General features: G+C 38.8%; 1 protein-coding gene across 2 annotated transcripts in view; it reads left to right on the top strand.

The window, feature by feature from the left end:
- Positions 1-24,951, top strand: part of LOC121521352 (kelch-like protein 29) — a 182,298-nt gene that overhangs the window by 38,344 nt on the left and 119,003 nt on the right. For both annotated transcript variants that reach the window (XM_041805295.1, XM_041805294.1), the window contains one exon: positions 22,827-23,138. In XM_041805295.1, coding sequence (XP_041661229.1) covers positions 22,866-23,138 — 273 coding nt within the window. In that variant the 5' untranslated portion in view covers positions 22,827-22,865. The remainder of the gene's footprint in view (positions 1-22,826; positions 23,139-24,951) is intronic.

The following is a 24,951-nucleotide window of genomic DNA, read 5'->3' as shown; positions in this document are numbered from 1 at the left end:
GTGTTCACTCAGGGATAAGCTTGAGGCATGTGCATGTCCTGCATTTACGCAGCCTTGTTTGTGCAGATGGTACACTATATGTGTGTTTATAATACTGTGCCCTCGAGTGAGCTTTCCTCAGTACGTATGCATCTCTGTGTTCTCTGTGCATGTCCTTTTAGGGTAGCTCAGTGAAAGGGCATTGTGTCATTACTGATCCATTATAGGGGTTCTTCCTCTTTAATCAAAGCATTCACGGTCCCTCTGACCCCCTGAACAGAGACCTACTGAGGATGCACAACAGAATACACCCCAAACTGATCCAGACAGATTTTACACAATACTAACACGGTGCAGACAATGATGGCTGTTAATTAAATTGAATGAGTACAGGCAGTGTAGTGCAACAAATACAATAGACACACTTTTTGGATACGTGGGAGAAGCTGCTTGAATGTAAAAAGCTGTCTCCAGTGAGCCACAGAGTTTTCTTTGAGAGGATGTGTGTCAGATTCTTTGGTGTGGTTATTAGGGATGGAGATCATTAATTTTAATTGATAATAATACCGTAAAGGTTTCTCCTTATCATCCGAGTTGATCCAAGTTAAAATGGTCATGACTCAAGTTATTTATTTCGTATTGCTATTGTAAAAACAAAGTCCTCATCTTCACAACTGTATTTATTGAATTTTCTTGCCAAAACTGAATGTTTGTTGTCTTAGTGTGACATTGAACTTTGATTCTGCTAATTTCAACATGGATTACAACACTGGATTTTTTATTCTTTTACTTAACAGGACTTGCTCGAAAGTTTGGGAGCACTTTTCAGCACTGATGTGAGCCTGCAGCAGCTGATAGCAGTTTTTGTGCATTCAACTCCCAGCACAGCCAGTCTGTTTTTATTCTAGCCAACAGGTTTTGACATATTGGTTTTATCTGATGCACAATGCTGATGCACTTTGAACTTATGACGCCTCTGCAAGAACTCATGCTAGTTTTTACACAAGTGATATCATAAGATGATGTTACATCACAGAACCTCTAAGTCTCAGTAGTATTGATACGTTAAAATGTTACTGATTTCCCAAGTTTTGAAAAAATACAGAACTGTGTTTTTTGTGCCCAGGTTTCAGTATCCCTCCCTAGTTGGTATGTTAACAGTGTTTCTCCATACTTGAAAAAGGTGAGAAAAGCTAAGAGTGTGTTGTAGAATTCACTCCTTTCCCCTTACATTCATCACACAATAAAAGACCATTGTAAGGAGTTATCAGTAGATTTAATAATAATGATAAACATGAGGGTAAACAACATGTTGGTTCACAATTCTTTACTAAATAAACATATTGAAATGAATCTGTAAATACTGCAACTGCCTATTCGATTAAAATATATATTTGATCAGTGAATTAAAGTGTAATAATTGCATGGTTAACCTTTAAATGATCACATTATCTACATTTCGATGATGTGCTGAGGGAGCAAAACGGAAGCAGTTGAAGAAGGTGAAGGATATATCTGAGTCTACTTTATTTGTGTTGTCTCAGCTAGGTCTGAACGATTTGCAAAAAAAAAAAATTAATGGGGATTTTTTTTCCCCCAATATTGCAACTGTGATTTAATATGTGATTATTTTTATGTCAATTTTTTTTTTTTTTTTCAACAAATGCAAGCAATAAGAAATTCCATAAATAAGACCAGACAACTGGGGTAGAGGAGGTGAAGCTGGCTACCAGCTGAGGTATGACTTTTGTGAAGTAACACTAGGCTTCATCAGTTTTATTTTGAATGAGCTTACTATTTTTGCTCATATTACAAATGTGATGCTTTGTTTAAGGACATTATCATTTTTATGTCACTCATTTTGATGAAGAAGGAAATACATAAGACATGAAAAAAAGGATTTTTGTAAACCATTAAAAACACTTGAATGTTTGCCCTAGTCTCTGCTGGGGCTGTCAAAAGACTGTTCTATAATCTAAGGATTTCTGTAATCCCAATTAATTCCACCCTTTCTGTCCCATTCTAAAATTCCTCTGTTTTGCAGTTAAATCTGTTTTTGTCTCATTAAAGATTTTTTGAATGTCCTGACTTCCAGTTTCTATACAGATCCATTTTTAGATGTGAAGTGAGGATTTTAACATGAATTCAACCACAGTAAAAGGAACTTGTTATGGACTGAAAAGGAAATACACCATTGGTAATAAGTAAATGTTTGATAACACAACATTCAGATGACTTCTGACTTTTCTACCGAGCTGTCTGTGAGTTTTTAAAACTGAAATGAGACACTGAGAATCAGTAGTCAACCTTTTTCACATCACAATGACTGCAGGGAAATGCTGATATGTCTTAACTGAAGTTTGTCAAAGGCAGAAATAAAACATGCTATTAATCCTGATTAAAAAATATGAGTGCACTAATTCTAGATTTTAGTTAATCACGATTAATGAGATCCATCTTGACAGCCTAGTAAATGTGAAACTTTGTTTAAATTTTGTGCGTGAAATGGCTTTTGTGCATCAGCGTGTAATTTTTTGTAATTATTGGGGTTTTCCATGGAACAAAATATATAATAAACTGTAATGGCTGGTCTTGAAAAAGTGCTTTCATAGTGTACACTTTTAATGGCTTGCTTTAAAATAACTGATTTTGTGGCTTCTTCCACAGAGAAGCGTCTGTGCACGGTCGCTGTAGGGTTATATGATTTCTTTTCCTGTATGTGTGGAGAGACAGCAGATGGAAGAAAGAGTTGGTGGGGCAAAAAGAGCATATAAAAGTGACGCTTTGGAGACGAAAAGAGTTTAGTTTCTCTCCTGCTTTTAAAGTTTCCTGGTGCGTCGACTGGCAGCTTGTTTCCTGGTGTAGCAGCAGGAGGAGCTGCAGAAGGCAGGGGAGGGGAGAATGTAATAAACCCCTACAGAGGCAGACAGTAGACACTTTTATGGTGCTTTGAGATGTCCTGATTGATCAGCAGCCAATCATTTTTTGCAGCTAAAAAAAGACGCAATGCTTTTAGTCACAGATCACTAAAACCAATCACCTCTTGTTTACTCCGAGTCTACACCTGAGTTTTGTGTAGTGCAGACTCATGGAATTACTAGGCAATATGTAATGAACACATAAGCATAATAAATGAAAATGGACAGAAATACATCACTTCTGACTGTCAGCTTTAAAAAGAAAACCCAAGTATTAGAAACTGTTGAAACTGGCAGATTGAAATACCAGTTAACTAAATAAACAGGATAACATTTTGTACATTTTGTGATGTGTTGGGCTCATTTAAATGACTGAGGTATGAGCAAAGGTAGATAAATGTGTTCCAAACTTCCGGGTAAAGAGTATTGAGGTGTTGGTGAGAAAACTTGAATATATACTGTAAAGGTGTTTGAAGGTTAAATTAGTTTCCCATAAATTAATTACATCAATTGCATGAAACAAATGAGTTAATGTTCTTACATTTATTGCCTTTTATTTGTCAGACTATATGAACTGGTAAGCATATTGAATAGGCTTAATATTTTTCAGCCTGTTAATATTTGCGCTAATTAATTAAAATAAATGAACACATGTAATGAAATAATCATTCCATTGTGTAATTTGGTTGTCCTTAATGTTTGTCACTTGTTCCATTGCTCCTTGAGAGGTTTTTATATTGGGCTGTTTAACAAAATAAGTAAAAGAATGTTGTTGACTGAATAAGGATGGCTACTCTGCTCCTGTTATAATACTGTTACCTGTAGGAGGTCTCAGTGCATGATGGAGCGAAGTAGACTGATCAGTGTAACACCCATTTTCACGCATAGATTATCAGTATCAGACAACAAAACCTGATCAGGGCATTCCTAATGCTGCTGGCATTCCATCGTTGCTTATCTGATTAAGGTCCAGGGCCAGTCTTCTGGTTACAGTCTCTAGTTGTCACCAGCAATGATTCATGAGCAGTGAAATCCTGCTCCTCTCTTTCTTTCCAGCTCTCTCTGCACTTCATGCTCTATTGATTGTTGAAAAACTCTCAGATCTCTTCTATTCTTAACACACCCTCAAAGCTTGTCCCCTTTCTCTTTCTGCCTGTTTCATTTTTCCTTCCACTGTGTTCGCTCTCCTCCCCGTGCCATCCTTTATCTTGTCCCATTCATTTGGCTAATTTGATACTGGGACTTGATAAAGCTCTGAATGGACACGGTTCCACACTCATTTGTCTCCATCGCCCGATCCCTCACTTCTCTCTTTCTCTCTTCCTTCTTACTCATTTTTTCATAGCAGTGATAATGAAATCAGGCTGAAGTCCTTCATCTGTATTAGCAGCGTTTGTGGCATGAAGAGAGACCAACATCCTGCTAACATCGTGCACATCATCTTGTCATTGATTGGCATTGAAAGCCATCAACATGGTGGCTTGTTTGATCAGATTTGAAATTTTGTTAAGAGATTTGTTCAACAGTAAAATGCCTCTGGTTTCAAAGAAGTTAAATGTTTTAGATTTTTCTTTCTGACAGGTGAATTCTTTGAGATTTGGTCCCTCTCAGATTTCTCTCACCTTTAGGGTTTGCAACAGTACTCACAAACACTCTTCCTGGAAAACACTCCTATGTGTTAGAGAGATGGCTTCTTCTTCTTCTGTGCTGTTCAGCAGAAACCATTTTGCTGTTGGCTTTTCAGTTTCCAAGACTCACAGCACGCATTTCGAATAATGTAACGATCATTTTCACACTTAGACGTATAAGATGCATGGATTTGCAGAAACACACTCATTGGCTTCCTATGACCCACACTGATAAGCTCTTCATCTTTTTCTCCTTCTCTGTATGCATGCAGGTATGCCATTAACCTCACAGGCTGACAGGGTCTCTAGGTAGCTTCATTACCTTCAGCATGATTAGCTCTAAACTAGACTGCTGCTTTGACATTAACCATACGTGCTCACATGCCAGCACCTCCTTCCCTCTGTGGCCTCTCTGTTAGCAGGTGTCCGCTATGGAGTCGAGCTTTAATCACGTATAAGTGGTTATACGTGGGAATGAGAAGTTGTGTTTGTGCATTAATGAAGAGGCTTGGTGCCTTTTGTGAGAACCAGCTGAACAGAAGGACAGACTAGAGAATATGGTTTGGGCTTTTTAGCTGCATCTTTTTTTAATCGCTCTTCAGTCTCACTAGGATCAACCAGCCAGCACGCTGTGTCAGGGGGAAAGATGGTGCTGAGAGAGGAGACAAGTCACAAGGTGGAAGAGTCAGGAGAGAGCAGGAAATGTTCTCAAAAAGCCCAGAGGTATGCAACCTTTATCAAAGTAACAGCACCTGAGGGAGTGTATGAAATGGCTGCACCCCAGACCTCCCCACCACCGCTGCCACCAACACAGAACTGTTTAGAGAGAAGGAACGTGTGAGCCATTGTCAGCTGGATCAGTGGTAGAACAGGGCAATTAAAAGATAGCTCCTAATAGAGCACTTTGTCTTCTTGAATGCTCTGGAGGGATGATTTGAGAAAGTGTTTCCCTGCCTTAGAAATGTGTGAAGATCCTTTCTCTCTAGAGCACTTTGCCGTTTTTTACTGAAGTTGCCGCTAGCCCTGCTTTCACAATATCTGTGAATTATTGCTCTGCTATGAACCTTCTCCCAAACTGGCCCCGTTTTTGTCCTGTGTGTCATCTTTTTTTCTGTCTTCCTTTAGTACTCTCCCACAAATCTCATCTCTGTCTTCCAGCAGCCTCTTAACAGCCAGTGTATCATCAACACATTAATGTGCTTCAGGCTGCTGCGGTCAAAGCTCAGTTCAGTCCATCCTTACATGAATTCATAGCAGTGCCTGGTGGTTTTCTTGTTTTTCTTTGACACATAAACAAACTCCATCCTTACTATTCCTGCCTCATCTGCTTTTTTTCCTCACTCAGGCTGATCCTTGCAGCACATCAAATTCTACGTTTCACAGCTTTTCCCCCAAAACACTGCTGAGTTTGAGAAATATTATCCACATATTTATTCCAGTATGAGGGTGGGTTTTGATCCCCATTTTCTCTCTGCATGCACAGCCATGTCTGTTTCCACCAGAGGTCAAAAGGCCACACGGCTGTCCCTGTTGCTTTACTTGTCTCGTTAGCATTGATTCACTGCTCGACATGAAAAATGCAGTCAAAGCCAGGCGAGAGGCTCTGCTTGTTTTATTCATGAACATGTGTCTGTGGAGGTGGAGATGCAGGAACTAGTTGGGGATTGTTACACAAAATCACAAAGTGATCTTCAACCTGAGTCACTGAGGCCTAGATATTCATTTAGGACTTTTGGGCACCGTGGGACACACTGAAATTCCAGTATACCAGAGCACAGTGATTCCTAACCTTTTTCCATGAAGTTCTTCCAACAATGTACGGACATTTCAACTGATTTCATTTGCACTGTTTTCACTTTAAAACTTTGAATAAATAAAGTGTGTTATCATTTTTGTAGTTGATATAAACTAGGATGACAAAACACCCCTCTGCTTTGTCTTCCCTGGACCCAAGGGTTGGAGCCAATCTCATAGCTCATATTTCAGCAGTATTACAAACATGGTTCAGACAGTTCATGTCTTGCATTGGAAAACTGAGGCAGCCTGATAAAGCTTCCTTTTAAAGAAGCATTGATTTATCCTGCTGTTCACGGTAATTCCTTTCAGAAGAGAACATGTCTCTTCCTTGATGAGAATGAAACAAACTAAATGATTCATCTTTGCTGCCTGTCATAGGTCCTGCAAACACTAGGACTTTAGAGACCATTACACCAACATTTCATTAAAACGTGTCACGTAAAATGAAATGTATACATTTATACACAGTCTTCTTTGCAGAGAGAGAAAGTGGATCAAGGATGAGTGAAACGCCTCGTCTGCATCAGGAGTAATGCGCAGCTCTTTGTGGTTGGCTAATTAAGATTAAATTGAGTGAATTGATTGTAGCAGGTTTGTGCTTCATGTGCTCTGGCAACAGCACGAGCAGAGAATACAGAGGGCTATGGCAACAAAGCGGAGATGAGAACAACCTCAGTCCGACAGTAAATAGACGAGTCGTCATTTAATTTCTGCTGTTATATTATTGACCATCAGGTCTACTTTGAAGAGTGTAGGTTTCTACCAAACCCTGATCAGTGAGTTGACAAGTAAGTCAACTGCAAGAGCAAAATTTATTTTTTTTCTGCTCATCATTAATAGAATATGGTAAGATAATAGGTTGTGGAAGTCAGAAAAATGTGCATCTTATTAAATTAAGAGAGTTTGTGTTCCATTTGTGTGCCCATTAATCTTCCTTTACTGCAACCCATCCAGCTACTGGTCAGACACAACGGACGATGTGCACAAATAGTTAAACAGAGTGAGCAAAAAATGAAATAGAATCAGTTCAATAAAAGACACAGCTGACGACCTGACCCTGTGGTCGGATAGTAATGAAAAGGTCAATCAGCCAGGTCATGGTGTAATCTGTAGACCCTCCCGTTGAACAGGCAGACGGAGATTGGTGAGGCCAAGGTGAAGTTTTCATCTTTGTATCCCCTAATCGATATGAGCAGGAGAACAGATGAATCATTTTTACTCCTGCAATGAAATTCTCATACTTTAGATGATCCTCATTCAGTGGAAGGCAGCTTCTGATGCATTAAGCGCCAAGAGAAACTGACAGAGAAGAGGGAAGTATGAACAAGTTACCCAACCTATTCATGAATTTCTTCTTTTATCTGAATGCAAAACAAATGTCCAAGTCTACACCTTTCAGCTATATCAGTTTACACTAATGTGTAAAACCCTCATATCATCCTGTGTACAAGATGGTTTTCATATGCATTGGTGCAAGAGGTTTTTGTGTTTGTTTGCTATTAAACTGGAGTGTCAGTGCTGTGTAAGGAAACACCCTGAATAGATGTTTTCAGATGTAAACAATTCAGATAGATTTGTTTCGGCAACAGATTTAAACTCTGTTTGCCTCCAGCTTTAATGTCTCTTCTCTTGTAAATAAACATCAGTCAATGATTTATTAGACATTTCCTTGTGTTGGGCCATAAACAGCTCTGTTTGTCACGGTAAATGCACAGAAACTGCTCTTTAATCCTTTACTGTCTCTGAACATTATTCCTCTGCATGTTTTCAAATGATCCTAATTAGTTTTCTACATTTTTCAGGGAAGTGAGAACAGCTCATTTTAATGCAGTTGGGGAAAATATAATTCTGAAAGCCATTTCAGATGACTTAATACGTAATAACATGCATCATACATTAGCGATATTATTGTTCTAAAAATATATCTGTCTGTTAACGGAGAATTAGTTTAGTTTCCAGTTCAGATTTGAACTACAAACAGGATGTTACTGTTGTTTAGGATGCCACTAAAGGATGTAGGTGCATTTTTACACCCCAAAAGAGCTGGTATCATTGAAAAACTTCAACACATAACCAGCTAACAAAGAAATCTCAGCTCAGCCCAACAGTTGTAGAAGAGTTCTTGTTGTTCAGTGGTGCGTTGACAGTAGAGAGTGTTTTTTGTTCATTCTCTGTTTCCTCAGACAGTCAGAGATTCAAACCAGTGATCTTTCCAGTTGTGAGCAAGGTCTCTTTACCGCAGTCCCTGCCGTCAGAGACCAAACTTGAAAGTTCTAACAAGACAAATGCTGACTGCACAAGCATTTATTTCTCAGCATGTCCTTAAAAACACATGTTTAATAAGAAATTTTGATACAAGCATTTATATTTTCTGTTCAGCAACAGGGAATCTGGGACAGTGGTGGTATTTAGTTTTTTTATAAATCTCTTTTACTGGATGGTGCTTCACGAGTGCTCACACAATATATTTTTTTGACTGACCACTGAGGTCAGCCCTACACATAGGTATTAGGGGTGTAAAAAAATGATCGATGTATATTGATATATCGATTGGTTGATTGACGGTCCAGTCAGATCGATGGAAAGTCAAAACATTGATCTAAATGGATACTTCAAGCTATGCTTTTATTTTGAAATTCCTCCTGCACGCCCGTTGACAGTTTCCACCCCAGGCAGCGTCCACAACAAGTTAGCCACAAGCTAACTAAGTAGTAGTCGTGGCTTAAAGTTTTGTGGCTGATGGAAAGAGGATTTCCTCTCCTCTCTCTGCTGTGTGAATATATTTTAGACAGACGCTACTGCAGGACGGATCTCTCCCCTTAGTTTGCCGACCACATCTATGTCTTTAGCCGTATATAACCGCCGTATGAGATCGTTCACGGATAAAAACACTCCACCCGTTATGGTTGAGGGAGTGAGCGCTGTCTGCAGCAGACTGCAGATACACAGAGAGGAAAAGTCCGCTGCTGCATATCTCCTTTGATACACTTATTTTACATAACCATCTCACGTTAGATTTATAATGAAAATATAAACTGTCCAAACTTAACGTGGTTCAAGCAGGACAGCTGTTCTTTGTATACCCCCACCCCCTTGCTCTTCTTATAAAGCTGCACATCACAGGAACGTCTTTCATAATAAAACTTTGCTCTAGTATTCTGTTGAACCTTTCCATTTATTAAAATCAAGGTTGCAATAAATAGAAAATGATAAAGAATCATTATATAACATCATATGCCACGTATTTGACCTCATTTAAATCTCATAAGGTGAATAAACTAAATGAACTTATCTGCCACATTAACAGTCCCCTGTATAAAGTATGAAGGGCTGATATAGAGCAGAAATATCTGTTGAAGTCCACGTGTGTAAATAAGTTTAAGAAAAAAAATCTAAAATGGGAACACAGGCCAAACATTTTGATCATTATTATAAAGGGTTGCAGAAAAATCCATAGCTATTGGTGCTTTAGAGGGATCTGGGGATGTGAGGAAATAAAATGTTTGGTACTGAAATGTTTGCTGTTTTAAATCAATATGTTTTAACACAAATGTGCATAGTTGTGTTCCTAATTTAAAGGTAATCGGGGTAATCAGGTCTTTGTTAAAGACATATTTTTATTAAATACAGAGACCTGTCAATAATTTAATTGCAGAAACTGTTTTTTTTTTTTTTTTTTTACTGTAACTGTGTGAAATTTTTGCACAAAATCGCCTGATATTGATCCTGGGCCCCATATCGTATTGAATCGAAATCGTATCGTGGCAGATTTTGTGATATCGGAAAAAATCGTATCGTTGTCCAAAATATCGAAATCGTATCGTATCGGGATGAAACTGGTGATTTACACCCCTAATAGATATGTTTGTGACTGACTGAGTGATGAGAGTTTCAAAAGCCATGCTTACAGAGTTGCGCGATGGGTGGGGTTTACTTGTGCCCAAAGCCGGTTGTAATGGTTGCCTCCAGATTACCTCAGGTACAGCTTTAGCACAGTGTCAGCTCAGAGACACACCAAATTCTTGTCTTTGCAAAGTAAATGCTTTTGCATTTCCCTGACCGGCCTTGCCATCAATTCTATTGGCAGAGAAGCTACGTCTTAGTGCTCTGATTGGCCTGTCATGAATGTGACAGACAGAACGCTCCTCCAATAAGCTTTTGATACTGTTTTTGAAAAATCCTTCCCCTCCCAAACGCTTTCTATGGGAGCTGTCCAAGATGACTGTCTCATATATCCATGCAGTGTATATATGAAACAGTCTATCTGGTTAGCACAGGTTAGCTGTTTACTGCTGACAGGGCTTTATGTTTTAAACTTACAGGCTCTTTGAATTCTCAAGACATAAGGGACAGCACAATTACACATCCCAAAAACATTCACTCTGTCTGAACACACAATTCAGTCAGGCATTTCAGCAGACATTCTAGATAGTTATGGTCAGCCATATACTAGGTTTTAACCTCGTTTTCCATTAGTTGTTAATTGTTTTCTTGCCCTGTGTTGTAGATGGAGGGTCAGCTAGCAGTACTGGAGCCTGTGGATTGGGTGGGGGTTAAACATCTTGCTTTGAGGCTCTTGGAGCTCAACATGAACTTGAGGGGATCAGAGTTAAAGGCCTCCAGTAGAAAATATGCCCTCCTGCAACAGAGGAATGGACCTAAATGTAGAACCTTTGTTGCTGAGCAGAGAGGGTCAAGATAAAATCCAACCCTGGAGCATCTCTGTGGTGATGACCGGAAGAGCGAAATCAAAGTCATGCGGTGCAGCTCCATGGCAACAGAGCTGATATCATGACCTCTGTTGCTGGAGAAACACATGCCGTGGAGGCTTTTTATGAAGGGCCATTTGCTCACAAAGTTGTCTGTTTTAAATCTGTTACTGTATCCTCTCCTTTTTTCTCTCCTCGACATTGTGTCCCATCTTTTATTGTCATTTAATTCTCCTTCTCCCTCTCTCATCGCTACTCTGTCTCTGTTATTGATGTCTGGATCTCCTGATCTCTCCTCCAGCTTTTGTTCTGTAAGCCGGTGGCGGTGTTAAAGAGATGGATGCTCACTGTCCTCAATAATCTCCACAGCAGCCATCTAGATAATTAAGATACTATTTTTGCTCTGTTTCATGTGTTGCTGTAGTGTAACTGTGTATATGCATATGCGGCAATGAGAAGAATGGTGACAGCAACTATAGGTCAAGGAGAGTGCAGAAACAGAGAGACACACAAACATTTGAACATTTTCTCCATTTTCTGCTGGGTCTTGGTCTGTACCACCAGAGGATTAGAATTTAAAAAGCCTGAGGCTCTTTTTTACAGTGCTTGGGGCTGTGCATGAATCAAGTCTCCTCTGCTATTTAATGACTGATCGCTCTGTTATCCTGAAGGAACTGTTTGTGCATTCACTGATGTGCATTTGCATTGCTGTGTGCATGTGTGACTGTTATAATTTAATGCAAAGGGTTGGGTATTCTTTGTTTTTTTTTTTGTTTTTTTTATGATACTGATAATAAATCAATGATTTTTAAAAGGTATCATGCCTAAACAGTGCCTAAATCAATACTTTTAGGAGAAAAAGGTAGGATAGTGATCAGTGACAAAGGCAACTCTAAACTTTCAATTAACAAACATATTCTGTGTTAGAATAAAATCCTGCCATGAACAAATTCACATAATTAATCAATAAAACCTTAGCTAACTCTAATAAACTGTATCTTGACTTCAAAATGTTTGTCCTACTAGAACTTGCAAATTTCATGTACAGTGTCTAACTACTCATTTGTTACAACTTGCTTTGTTTGTTTTAAATGTTTTAAATTAAAACCATGAAGTTAAATAATCCAGTAAATCATGACTAATTGTTGTCTTTTTGCACACAAACTCAATTTTCCTCATGCCTGACCTCCCCCAACCAAAACATCTAAATTCCCCCAGCCTTAAAGTGTTGGAACACGCGTTATGTGTGTTAGTTAGATTAAGTGCCAGCTGCCAGAGAGAGAGAGGTCAGTTAATGAGACTTAGATGGCAACATCGGCAACAATGGAGAAAGAAAGGGATTAAACTTTACCCCAGGTGAAAGTCTGACATCTTTTTATTCACCCTTCATTGATTTGATCCTTAGAGATGTTGTGATGCAGCTCCTCCCATGAGCATCACTGTCTGCTTTCTTGCTAGGGCTGGACAATTAATCAAAAACAAGTTTAGATAGCAATATGACCTGCTGCAATTTCAAATTGCAGACCGTGCAATATGTTTTTATCCTGAAATGAGTCAAAATACCAGTTTGAATATATATATACAGTGCTTAACAAATTTATTAGACCACCACCCAGAGTCAGGTTTATGCAACAGCTGTATCATGAAGTGAGTCAGTGAGCTCTTAATGTTTTACCATTTTTAACAGGAATGAGGGATTTCAAACTGAATTCCCCCAAATTTGAGCCAGCTCACTGGGCTTCTCTGAGAAGTCAGAAATTTATCAAGCATAACATTCAACCACTAAACTAATTTTTCTGTTCAGGAATACAAGTAAATAACTATAATTTGACATATTAAACAAGAAATATTAATGTGCTTTACTGTTTTTCCATCTTTTTGGTAAATCAGTAAATTAGAAAATTCATGGATAACAAAAGTAATTACATTTTAGCATGAAAAATATCATTTAGGTTAAAGAGCTTCTACATATTTGTATTATTATTATTATTATATTGTATTATTAACCATTCCAGAATCATTTATCCCTAGTTGAATTTGTCTAATATTATGTGGGTTAATCCTGAAAATAAATTGCGTATTAAATTGCAATCGCAATATTGAAAAAATATTACAGTTAGGTTATTTTTGCAAGTCGTTCAGTCGTATTTCATACTTTTTAAAAGATTTCATACAGAAGCGGCAGACCCACGCCTAAGCAGCGCCACCGAGGAACTCAAGCTTCCATTGATTACTATAGTGTTCAAAATTGGAAATCCAAGAAAAACCAAACAGGTGCGCAAATCATCACCAGAATCTAATCGATTCTTCACTATCCCAATATTCCCTGAAAGTTTGGTAAAGATCCGACTTGTATAAAATACAAACAAGGAAACAAAGATACGGAACCCTTTACATAACCTCCTGCTGAGTTCATCGGCGTGGCTAAAAAGAGTGTAAGCCTACATAAGCTATGTTAGTGTCATAAGGTAGTTTGTGCCTTTTATTTGGAGTGGCAGGGGGTTGCTTTGGGGTACCAAAGGTATCAAAAAGAAGCACTGGATCTGTGTTTTAATTCAGCTCGGTAGGTATCAGACGTGTTGGCACTCGTGCCACGTCGGTAACGGATTACTCACTCCTAATTATGCATGTGACCTTCTAATTTGCAGCACTAGCATGTCATTTCTAGCAACATTACACCTATTAGCATAACTCCTTTCTACCATTCTGACTTGCTGATTGATGAACACGGATCGGTGAGTGTAGCAGGTGGCTGTTCATGGATGTTTGTGTTGGTGTGGTGAAAGCAGGGCTGCTCATTGGTCAAACAAAGCAAACATTACTGCAGATCACAAAAAAGAGCCCTTGTTCTTGGGTGCAGTTAGTGGAAAATCAGAGGGGAATTATTAATATGGGGCAGAATTAGCCAGAAAGCAAACATCACACCTCAGAACAGGAGTATAACACCCAGCCCAGCCTCATTCTGTCTTTTAACAACCTACTCCCTATTTCAAGCAACACTTCTGTTAAATCTCATCTGCTTTCTCGCTCACACTGCCTAGCTGTCTCTCCATCACTGCGTTCTGTCCATCTGTTGCTCTCCATCTCTCATCACGTCTATCTGCGGCTCCCTGTGTATTCCCACATGGCTTTGTTAACACAGCTCTGTCACATAAGCACATCCAATGTGCTGTGCCTCCTCAGAGTGACAGATGCTGTTCTTTAGGGTGTGTGTCTCACATCACCTGCCAGATAACTTTTATTTTGGCTAATTGCTCTGCTGTTTCTCTGGAACTAGAGTTAGTGAGGACTCCTGATGTGTGCTGCATGGTCTTGAAACTCCCACAGGGACATGCATGGCATCTCCATGGTGATGGCATTAGGGTCATGATGATTGGCCTGCTGTGTATGCAGGCATCCGTGTACACCCACTTACATTAATCACGCTTTTCTACCCCTCTGCATTACTCTTTATTCATGTACTGCATCTCTTTCTCATGTACGTGTACAGCAGCATTATCTTAATCTTTATCATTTAAATCTTTTGTCTCATGATGTGCCTTACAGCTCAGTGGAGATGCCAGTCAGTCATACCACTCATCAGATTGATTACTGATATGATTTATTCAGTTTCATGCTCTGCTACTCATTTTGGAAAACAGATTCTTTTCATTTCTCTTTTTGCTTGCAGAGGATTAGATTTTGAATCATTTGTTTGCAGTTCTCAATTAGCAGCTGTTATTTCATGTTATTTATGTTATTTCATCCTTCAGGTAGGATTATTACCATACTGACAGTCCTGTAGGAGCCAAAGAGCTGCATTGATTGCTATATGGTGACTGAAATGATGCTATCAGTCTCCTGTGAAATTTAAAGTCTCTTTAAATATACCCCCAAACACATTAAGACATCCACTGACCTTAAAGGACTATCAGAAATTTTTGTGAATGGTGAACGGTGATAACCTGACACGCCAGATGGATTTGTTTCACACATCCATCTTGGAAAGCTTCAATAGGAAACGTTTGAGAAAAGGCAGAGGTTTTGAAAAAAACTCGGAGTATGATTGGGTGATTGTTCTGTCTGTCACATCTCTATGGGCCAATCAGAGCAACAAAACACGTGACGTAGCCTCTATCAAGCAGAGCATGCGCAGCTACTGAGGAATAACACAAAACATGGCGACTATAGACATGTAAGTACTCGACCTTTGGTTTTTGAAAAGAAAACAACTCACTGCTGTTCTTTGTTCTTTTTTTAACAAAGAAATGTCATCAAGTCCTGATAAAAATGGTGCTTTAGCAGCATCCACACTAAGCTCTTCCTCCATAACTGCACCAGCTTTTTGTGGCTGCTTGTTTTTGTCACGACTCTGCCGCGCCTGAAAGTGCTGCTCCTCATTGCTGATTGGTCCTGTCACTTTCTAACTGGGCCCAACAGTTCAGATGGGAGCTTTGCAAGATGGATTTGCCAGTGAAAGCAAGGAAACGGGCGTATCCATCTGCTTTGCAAGTTTAGAGTGGTGACATTCCTGTGGATCCTTAAAATGTCTTAAGGATGCAGTATGTAGAGTTTCTGCAATGAAATATCTATTTTACCAGATATAACCATTCCTATGTTTTGTATTTTTAAGAGGTCTTACGGTATCTCAAACAATTCCTAACATTTTTTAAAGACTGTGAAATTCTTAGTTTTTATAATTGTAATGAGACATATATTTCAATGGAGGCTGCCAAAGGTTGCAAGTACCATCACCTAAACTCACCTCATCAACATGGAAACCCCCCCTCAAAGCATTCCCAGTGAGTTAAGATGAGCACTGATCATTGATGACAGAGAAATACACAGAAAAAGGCACTTTCGGTTTCTCAATGTAAGGGGTACCAGGATGCACACATGGGCATTCTGGGACTGCTTCCAGCGTGAATCCAGAAGTGCCTTTTTCAATGTATTTCTTTATCTTAATGAAATGAAACATTAGTTTTCTGTTTAGTAAGTCTGCCTACTGGTGTGCTATTTTCATTGAACAGAGTCCTCAATTCAAAACAAGAAGTAAACAGCAGAGACTGGTGGAGTTGGGCAGGGCTGGTCTAGTAGCCCTCAATACAATGTGCAATGATGGGAGGTGACCAACGAGAGTTTGACATCACCCACTGTCGAGAGTTGGGCATCGCCCACTTTCAAGCTGTCTTCCAATCAGACGTTTGGTCTATGTCATTACATCATCCTCACCTTTGACCAACATCATTACGTCCGCTTTCAAGAAACAGGAAATAAACAGTACGCTACGAAAATGATTCCGAATGGAAATTACTTTTAATGTACTTTTAATGTTTAAATAAAACATTTGGATATATGTTTTTTTTTTCTTTGATTTTAGTTGCTATCATCTCCACATACGGCATCAACATGTTTCATTTTCAAACATGCATTTTCTTTGTCTTCAATCATTGTATTCACTTCAGGATAACTAGCAGGCTAACCAGCTTGCACCAGGAGACGTCTGCTAATAATGAACAAAAACATTTACTTAAGTTGTTATCATTTATCTTCAAAAAACTATTACACTGTAGTTTATAAAACATAAAGTGTAACACACTCACAGATAGATTAATCTGATTTTTAATATTCAATTAATTTAAAAATATTTTTTATCACATAAGATTCAACTGACAATCTATTCCACTTATATTGTTGTTAAGCCTTCAATTATGATGATTTTTGTCAGATACTTATTGTTTCATTTAGGACTTCTAAGTATTGTTTTTTTGGGGGTCGCTAACTATCTTTTTCGTTGCTGTTTTCCTTGTACCCCACAGGTTTCATAGGAAGGGTAAGGCAGCACTGAGTGGGCGATGTCCAACGTTAAGCATCGCCCACATTGGGCTCCGCCACCTATTGCACACTGCATTGAGGGGCTTCTTGAGCTGCTCTGTACACATCATATTGTGTTAATGTTTCAGCGCCCCCCTAATGGCAGGAATTACATGCTTTGTATTTAGAAGGCCTTATTTTTTATTTATTTTTTTTTTTTTAAGATTAAAGGTCGTTAAGTGTCCAAAAACATCTTATATTTACTTTTGAGAGGTCTTAGATTTTAGTAGGAAATTTTTCAAACATTTCTTAAAACTTGATCCAGTCCACACTATCTGCAAAGCATTATGTAAATTTGTATGGTTATTTTTTGCAGATTTTGACAGTTAATCGCTTGAAAGCTAAGGTATTACATACATACAGATGGCAGAAATTCACAACATGATTGTGCTGTGGTGCAGCGTCAAGACTGTTCCAACTCCCCTTGGGAAGTGTGAGATGTGATGTAAAGGAGGATAATGTGGGAGGATAACCATAAAAGACTACACTAGTTCTTTCCATAAACTTCTCATATAAACAGCAGTGGATAGAGTAGAAACAGTGTGCACTTGCATTCTATTACAGAATAAAGCAGATGCACATGACATCCTACATTAAAATTTAGTTGTGACATGTTGTGATACCAGATCTGGAAAGATATAGAGTTTATTTATAACAAGTTCTCTGCATTTATGGGACCACTGAGATCACAATTTAAAAACAGTATGCTAAAACACATTTAATGCAGTTACCCTTAGTTCAGCAATCAGTTGACTTTATTTGACTGAAGTCCTGTCTTTATTCATATTACAGTGACTGCCACATGCTAGTATATTCAAAATTTGCAGACTTTTCTACATCTTAATTGCATCACAAGGCCCCTTTATACTTTAACTGTGCACACTTTAAAATGGATTTACTCCGTGAAAATGAAGTATGCTCTTTAGGCATTTTCACAGCCCTCTCTTTTTATCAAAGTACAAAGTGCTTAATTTTCATTCTTTCTGTCTCTGCCTGTCTGAAGGTTATCCCACAAAGCTCTCTCTTGTGTGGGCTCCAACAAACTCTGCTCAATGCCTCCCTCTCTGCATAATGTAATGGATTTGTTCTCCAGAGTGCCCTTGTTCTTCGAGATTTATAGGAAGAAAAAAAAGTAGTAGGTTTTAACGTTAAATCATAAAACTGTCGAGATGTTTTAGCACAGTGAACTCAAACTAGCATGTACATGCTTCACATCTGCAGAGCACTGATCAAAATAAATTGTACAGAGTTCAGCCATTTGTCATTAATTCAGACTTTCTTGGAAGTAATGTCCATTTCTTATGGTTTATTTTGTTCTCTCTTTTTCTGTGACTACATTTTCTAGCCTCCCTCTTATTTTTCAGCTGAGGTGTGGAGCTCGAGTGATAGGAGAATATAACCTGGCACAAACTCTGCTGTTATTCTGTTCATTCTGCACCCTGTTAGTGTTCATCGCCAACGTTTTTCTTAGAAAGTATTCATTTGTCAAATTTGAGGTTATTAAAATTGATTACAGCAGAGATGGAGAGAGGTTATTGTGGGGTGAGCGAGTAAAAGGGTGAGATTATTTTGGCCCTTAGATTTCAGGCACTCCATCTGGCTCTTTTGCTCCATATCAGCTTGCTCTATTTGGACAGAGAAGAGCTTCTATAAAAGAGAAATAAATGAAGACTGGAGAGGGACTTCAGTGCATGAGGAAAAATAATGAGAAGGAGCAAAAACCAGAGGGACAAAGGATGAAAAATGAATGTTTATAATGGATAAACATGAGGATCAGTGTTGAGACTGCAAGCTGCATCGTATGTTGCTTGCATAAAACCTAGTAAGAAGCATTGTGACGCACCCTAGTGTGCAGAATAAAGACCTATCATCTGCTGTCAGTCTCTCCTCAAAGACGTGTGGATTTTGCTTGGCATCTGCTTAACCTGGTTTGAGGTTGTTATTTATTTATTTCATTGGTTATAAAGGGCTCAGGGAGCATAATGTGCCTTTGGTTACAAAAATTACAATGTGCTACAATCCCCTCAGTGATGGATTTCACTGCTCAGATCCTGCAGCGCTTTGATTTATGATATGATACGGAGTGATACTTTGCTCATGCTACACAATAGCTCCATACCACACACTGATGTAGTTCAGCTCAGTGTTGTCTTCTAGCCCATCACAACTTCCTCTTCTGGAAAAAGAGAACCCTTACGTACACTTAAAGGGTTAAATGGTTGAATTAAGCTGCCATTAGATGTATGAGATGAGCTGCAACTGTGTTTTTTTTCCATTCAGATGAATTGGTTCTGACCTGCTGTGCTGTCCTCAAGAAAACTTGACTAAGCTATGTGTTTCCTGCTCGGCTGCTTTGTTTTAACCTCTCATTTATCGGCATGTCTCATGTGACAAATGTAGCCCCTCAGGTTTCAGAACTGATGGTGTTTTTATAGACCTGTTTAGGAGCTCTCATTTCTCCTCCTCCTGTGCAACTTGGTAACGATGGAGAGAAAGGGAACAAGAGGAAAGCAACAAATAAGCAGCAGTGTGTTCATGTTAGTCTGGGGCATTGGGAGCAGATGTTGCTAGTATTTACACCTTAGCATCCACATGCTCTTTTCTTAAATCACCTGGTTGGCCATTTTCTTTATTTATCCCTCTGCCTTCTGCCTGCATACTCAATAGGGATGCACTGATGCATTGGTGTCAGCTGATATTGGCTCTGTGCACAAGCGTCTGCTGTCAGAAGATAATGTGGCATGAACATTCAGATGTTTAACCACAATATTTAAATCCTGGCATTGAGTTCATTCACAGAACTGCTGAACAGAGCTGAATGATTTGTAAAATAATCTAATTTCAATTTTTCTTTTTCCAATATTGCAATGTATTATGTAATTATTTTTTAAGTTATTCTTTTTGTGTATTTTTCATCAAACACAAGCAATATATCATTCTATATTATTACCTACACGATATAAGATGGATTAAACTAGGGCTGAACAATTTTGAAATATCTGATTGAGAAGGTTTTGACTTAAACACCAAGTTTGATTTTAATTGTATTGAAGGTAGTGATCATTTTTATGTCATTCTCATTTTGATTTAGAAAAACAAATACAAACAAGGAAAATAGGATTTTTTGTAAACTATCTTATAAAAAAATGACACTTGAATATTAGCATAGTGTGACTAGCATAACAACGCTGCTGCAGAAAACAACTATTAAACTGGTATTTTGTCTCACATTTCAGGTGGAAATAGTGCTAGGGATTCACGATATTTGTATGATATTGTTATAAGCAGATGTTGGCTTTAAAAATGTGGATTATAGGTATAGGTGCCGATATTTACATCCCATAGTTTGCATATAGCTAAATTTCTGTCAGCTGTAAATATCGCCCGTATGAACAAACAAGTTAGTAAAGTTTTTTGGCTGGACCAACAGCCCTGTGTCAGCTCGAGTCTTTTTCATCATCATTCCTTACATTTTTAAATGTTTTTTAACCCTTTGTGTTCTGTCTGTGTTTAACTAAACACAGCACTTCAGTAAAGCACAAACTGCCATCCTAATTTTTGCATGCCTCACAAAGGATCACAGTCTGTTTGGGCTCCTTGCGCACAGGCCTGGTGCACTGGGATAACCAGCTGCTGCCTTTTCTGTTTCTGGAAACTGGGCAGATCACACACTTCTTCCTCTTTCTTTGGCCCTCCTGCCTGATTTCTTCTTGTGGCTTAGTGGTGGCTGTGTTGTCTTTTTTTAACCCACATCTTGTGGTGGGGGTGCGGTGTGCATTGTTCACACCTTTTTGACAATCATCTTGAGCTTAAACTATCACTTGGTTTATCAGTGAAGAAAAGAGTTGGAAAGCTAAGCTTTCTGGATTCTTTAAATCAAAGAAGTCCATAATCACGTCAGTGTGATGGCATCTTGCACTATTTTCATTTTGTGGTAGCAAGTAAACAAAGCAATATGTTGCATTGTAATCACTTTGTGTGGAAAGGGTGATTTTCAAGCTCTCTTTCAGTTTCTTGTTTGATGTCAATAGGTCAATTAGAACAGGAAACGTGATCATTTGATATCAAAATAAGTTTTACAATTAGGGGACAGTGTTCCATGCTGTATAGGACATATACTCCAAATTTTTTTCAAATTCAACATTTTATGTCTATTTTTAATAGCAAAAACCTATTTTTACAATCTGCTAATCATTCACTCTGCAAAAATGCAGTCCATGTAATTAAATTCTCCTTGTAATTGTGTTCAGATGATAAGCAGCCTAGCAATGCCAACTACAAAGGTTAGCAACTAAATAAGAAAATAATATTTAAAACGTAAATAAAATGGATTATATCAACAGCAAGCTAGCTGGCTAGCGCGCTAATAGTTATTACTGTCACTCTCTGACGAGGAATGTATTCTCTCTCTCTCTCAAGGTAGTTAACCTTAAATTAATCACATTATTTACGGTAATCTTTCAGAACTGTCATTTTATTTTTTCAGAGGTAAAGATGAAACAATTGTAAAAAAACAACAAAAAACAAATACTTACATCTACCAGATGTGCAAGGGCGGCTGTGTTGAGCTGTGAAGTGTCTGAAACACATTACAGTATCCCACTAAGTACTTTTATGTGTGTGGTCATTTCTGACCCATGTGTGTAAACTTGATGCAGAAATACAAAAGGTCTGATTGTTCTTAAAGTAAGGAGGGGATTATAAAAATGATGATTTATACATTACAAAACCAAGATATTTACTGCATAATTGGAGTAGTTACTGATTAAAAAAAAATCTTTAAAGAAATATCATAGAAACTCTCTGCCATATACAGTGCCAAAGTAAGGTTTATGTCACAGCTGCCCTAAATTAACAGCATTGGTAATTACAAAATCATATTTTATGTTTCTGCAATGTTAATACACCAATATGTAGAAGCTCTTTAACCCAATGATATTTTTAATGCTAAAATATAATTATTATTGTTATCCATGAATTTTCAAATTTACTGAGTTACAAAAAAACTGGAAAAACAGTGAAGCACATTATTATTTCTTGATTAATATGTCAAATTATAGTTACTTACTTTCATTCCTGAACAGAAAAAATAGTTTTAGTGCTTGAATGTTATGCTTGATTAATCTCTGACTTCTCAGAGAAGCCCAGTGAGCCGGCTCAAATTTGGGTGAATTCAGTTTGAAATACCTCATTCCTGTTCAAAATGGTAAAAGGTGGAGAGCTCACTGAAAATGAAAGAGTCCACATTAAAGCACTTCATAATGCTGGATGATATTTGAGACAAATATGACAGGTGGTCTAATAAATTTGTTAAGCACTGTACATGAAATAACACAAGAAATAGATATGGGTCATTTATGACCCATGTTGTGCATTAGTGGGGTAGTGATGAAAAAAGTGGTTTAACTAAAAAAGTAAGAAAGTAAAAAATTACATAAGGATGTTTGATGATTAAAACAAGTTAATTGAGGAATACCTGGAGGGCTGAATGATGAAATTAATTTATTCCAAGGATAAAGATAATAGAAACTTATCCGGGTCACTTTTGACCCATCTTGTGCATCAGAGGGTTAAGGACTGAAATCTGTTCATTTGTTCATCTTCAGACTTTTATACTTTGTGTTTTAAGAACTGAAGTTTCACATCTGAACCCCTCTTTTAATTATCTGTATCAAAATCAGTATCAGCTCAAGACAATTTATTGATATCTGCAGATATCCAACATCATGTGTCCCTTAATAATCCATTCTCTTTGATTTGGAAATTGCTCTTGGACATAGGGATGCAACAAATCGTTTAAGTTGCCGACAAAATTTGATGACATCCTTTGGTGCACCACATTTGATTGCTGATGATTTGTTGGATGTGAGTTTGCATGCTGCATCTCTGATACTCAAGAAAATTCAACCTGACCTTTATTCTCATCTTTCAATTTCCTGCAGGCCGGCCCCTGTTGTTCCTTCTGAGAGAACGAGGAAGTGATGTCACGCCACCACCACCGATTTGAGAGGAACTACCGGGGACCCTGGGAGCGGAGAGACATCCGTCCTGCTGGCCTTCAAAATGGAGGAGCCAATCACAACTGTGCCTCTGCCATCGTCAATGGCAACAACCGTCCAGGGCTCCTTCCCCTCCCGGTCATCCCCTCCCTCCTCCCAACCCCAGTTACAGTTGCCATGACAACATCAAGTAGCGACATAGCTGTCAAGCAAGGCATCACAGCAGCAGGATCAGTGGCTCCGGCCTCAGTTAAGGTAAGAGCCACATGTCAGTGTCTCCAACTGTTCCCTTGCTTTTAAATCTGTGAGAACTCCCCAGCTGGATATAATCTCCCAACTCTCTCCATGCTGTTCAGGCTTTCAATTTCCTCCTTTTTCACTTTCTGAAAAGTTTTTGCAGCGTCCAACTCACTGACACGCTCGTCTTCATGGTTCAACTGTCTCAGCCCCTTGAGCCCCCCGTCTCTGTGTCCCTCTGTGTCTCTCTCTGCTAGCTTTGCTTTAATCCCTCTCTCCTTCTGCTCTCTCGGCATGTTCATTACTCTATTCTTGCCAAACCATTTTCTGTCTCTGCCAAATGGCATGCTCGTCTTGTCTTTGCCGTCTTGGTAGTCTTCTGCTTTCATTATGTATGTGACCTCTGACAGTGCCCAAGAAGGGTACCCTTTCAGAAGTGATGGTTAGAGATGGCGCCTTCACTAACAAGCTAATGAAAAATGGTGGGGATGAGAAACACAATCTAGCTGGCTGTCAGTGGTGTGTGAAGAGGGGGGCCTTTTCCAAAAACAGTCAAACATTTCAGCCTTTCCCCTGGCTTTGTTTCCATGGATACCATTCTTTTTTCATCCTCACGATCAGATCATTTGCTTTAACTTGAACTTCAGCAGATCCATGTGGGCTTCTTTCTCCTTCTTGCTCGCAGTGGGGCCTGCTTTCTCTGCACAGAGGTAAACAATGCTCTGCTAATTCAGCCTGTAAGTGCACATCATTAGATACCCAGCTGAATACACTGACCACAGACACAGTAAATCTGCTCTGGCACCATGTTGGCCCCTCCTTTTGTGCGGCTGAATAATTAGACACTCCAACAAAGTCCCACCAGCTCCCACTGTGGCCATTGTCATTCCATGGCTGCCACAGCAATTAGGTGTTTTTGCCTTGTTACTGAGGGCACAACAGTCTGTTGGAAGGGCAGGCAGTAGATTCTAGAGATGTTTAGAAAGTGGAAATAGTTTGAGTTTGGGCCCTGCTTTAATAAGAAAAGATACACAAGCCTTCATAACCAGTAGGCACCACAGGAGCCTGTCTTTCTGTCTTCCTCCTCACCGTCTGAGGTCCTCACTGGGGGTCACAAAGAGTCTGATGGACAGATGCAGCTCTCTCTAGCTCTGCCCTTTTTCTCTGCTCTATCCATGTCTACACTAAAAACCTGACAGACTTTATCGATCTCCAATGCTCAGGTGATCTCTGTATAAACAAAGGGGCCAAGTGAGGGCACGGTCCAATAGCTAGATATTTACAGGATTGTTACCCCTGTACATACTTTGTGTGTTCAAACTGTACCTAAATATTATGTAGGACACAAAACATGTGTGTTATAGGGTTAGTGTTGCTTTTTTGTGTTCTATCTAAAGTTTTAAATTCATTTTCTGTCTGTTTATGATCTGTGTGAGTTTGGTGTTGTGGAAAAAAAATCGTTGAGCAAACTAATCAATAAAGCTCATCCCCAAACAAAATCAACAATTTTGTGACTTTTTGGTCATTGATTTCCATGTCAGCTTGGTGATGGATTTCTGCCCAAAGTGTGACCAACACATCTTGGTATCAGAACACAGCAGGTGTCACAGTCTCACTCTGACTCAGTCAGAAAAAGAAAAACACAAAGAGCATGACTTCAATGAAAGATTTTTCTTTTCTTCTTTTTTGTATTTTTGCTGCTAACAGACAGCTCCGACAAAATGACCTGATTAACTACATGTGGATTAAGAGTGACATGACTGTGCTCTGTTGTGTATGAGCAGTGTTCACCTTTGAGCTGGTAGGCTGATTAGCTGCTCACTGAGCTCTT

This window comes from Cheilinus undulatus, linkage group 14 (assembly GCF_018320785.1).
Source record: "Cheilinus undulatus linkage group 14, ASM1832078v1, whole genome shotgun sequence".
Taxonomy (NCBI): domain Eukaryota; kingdom Metazoa; phylum Chordata; class Actinopteri; order Labriformes; family Labridae; genus Cheilinus; species Cheilinus undulatus.
Note: the sequence above shows the minus strand (reverse complement) of the source record. Positions and strands in the feature narration are given on the sequence as shown.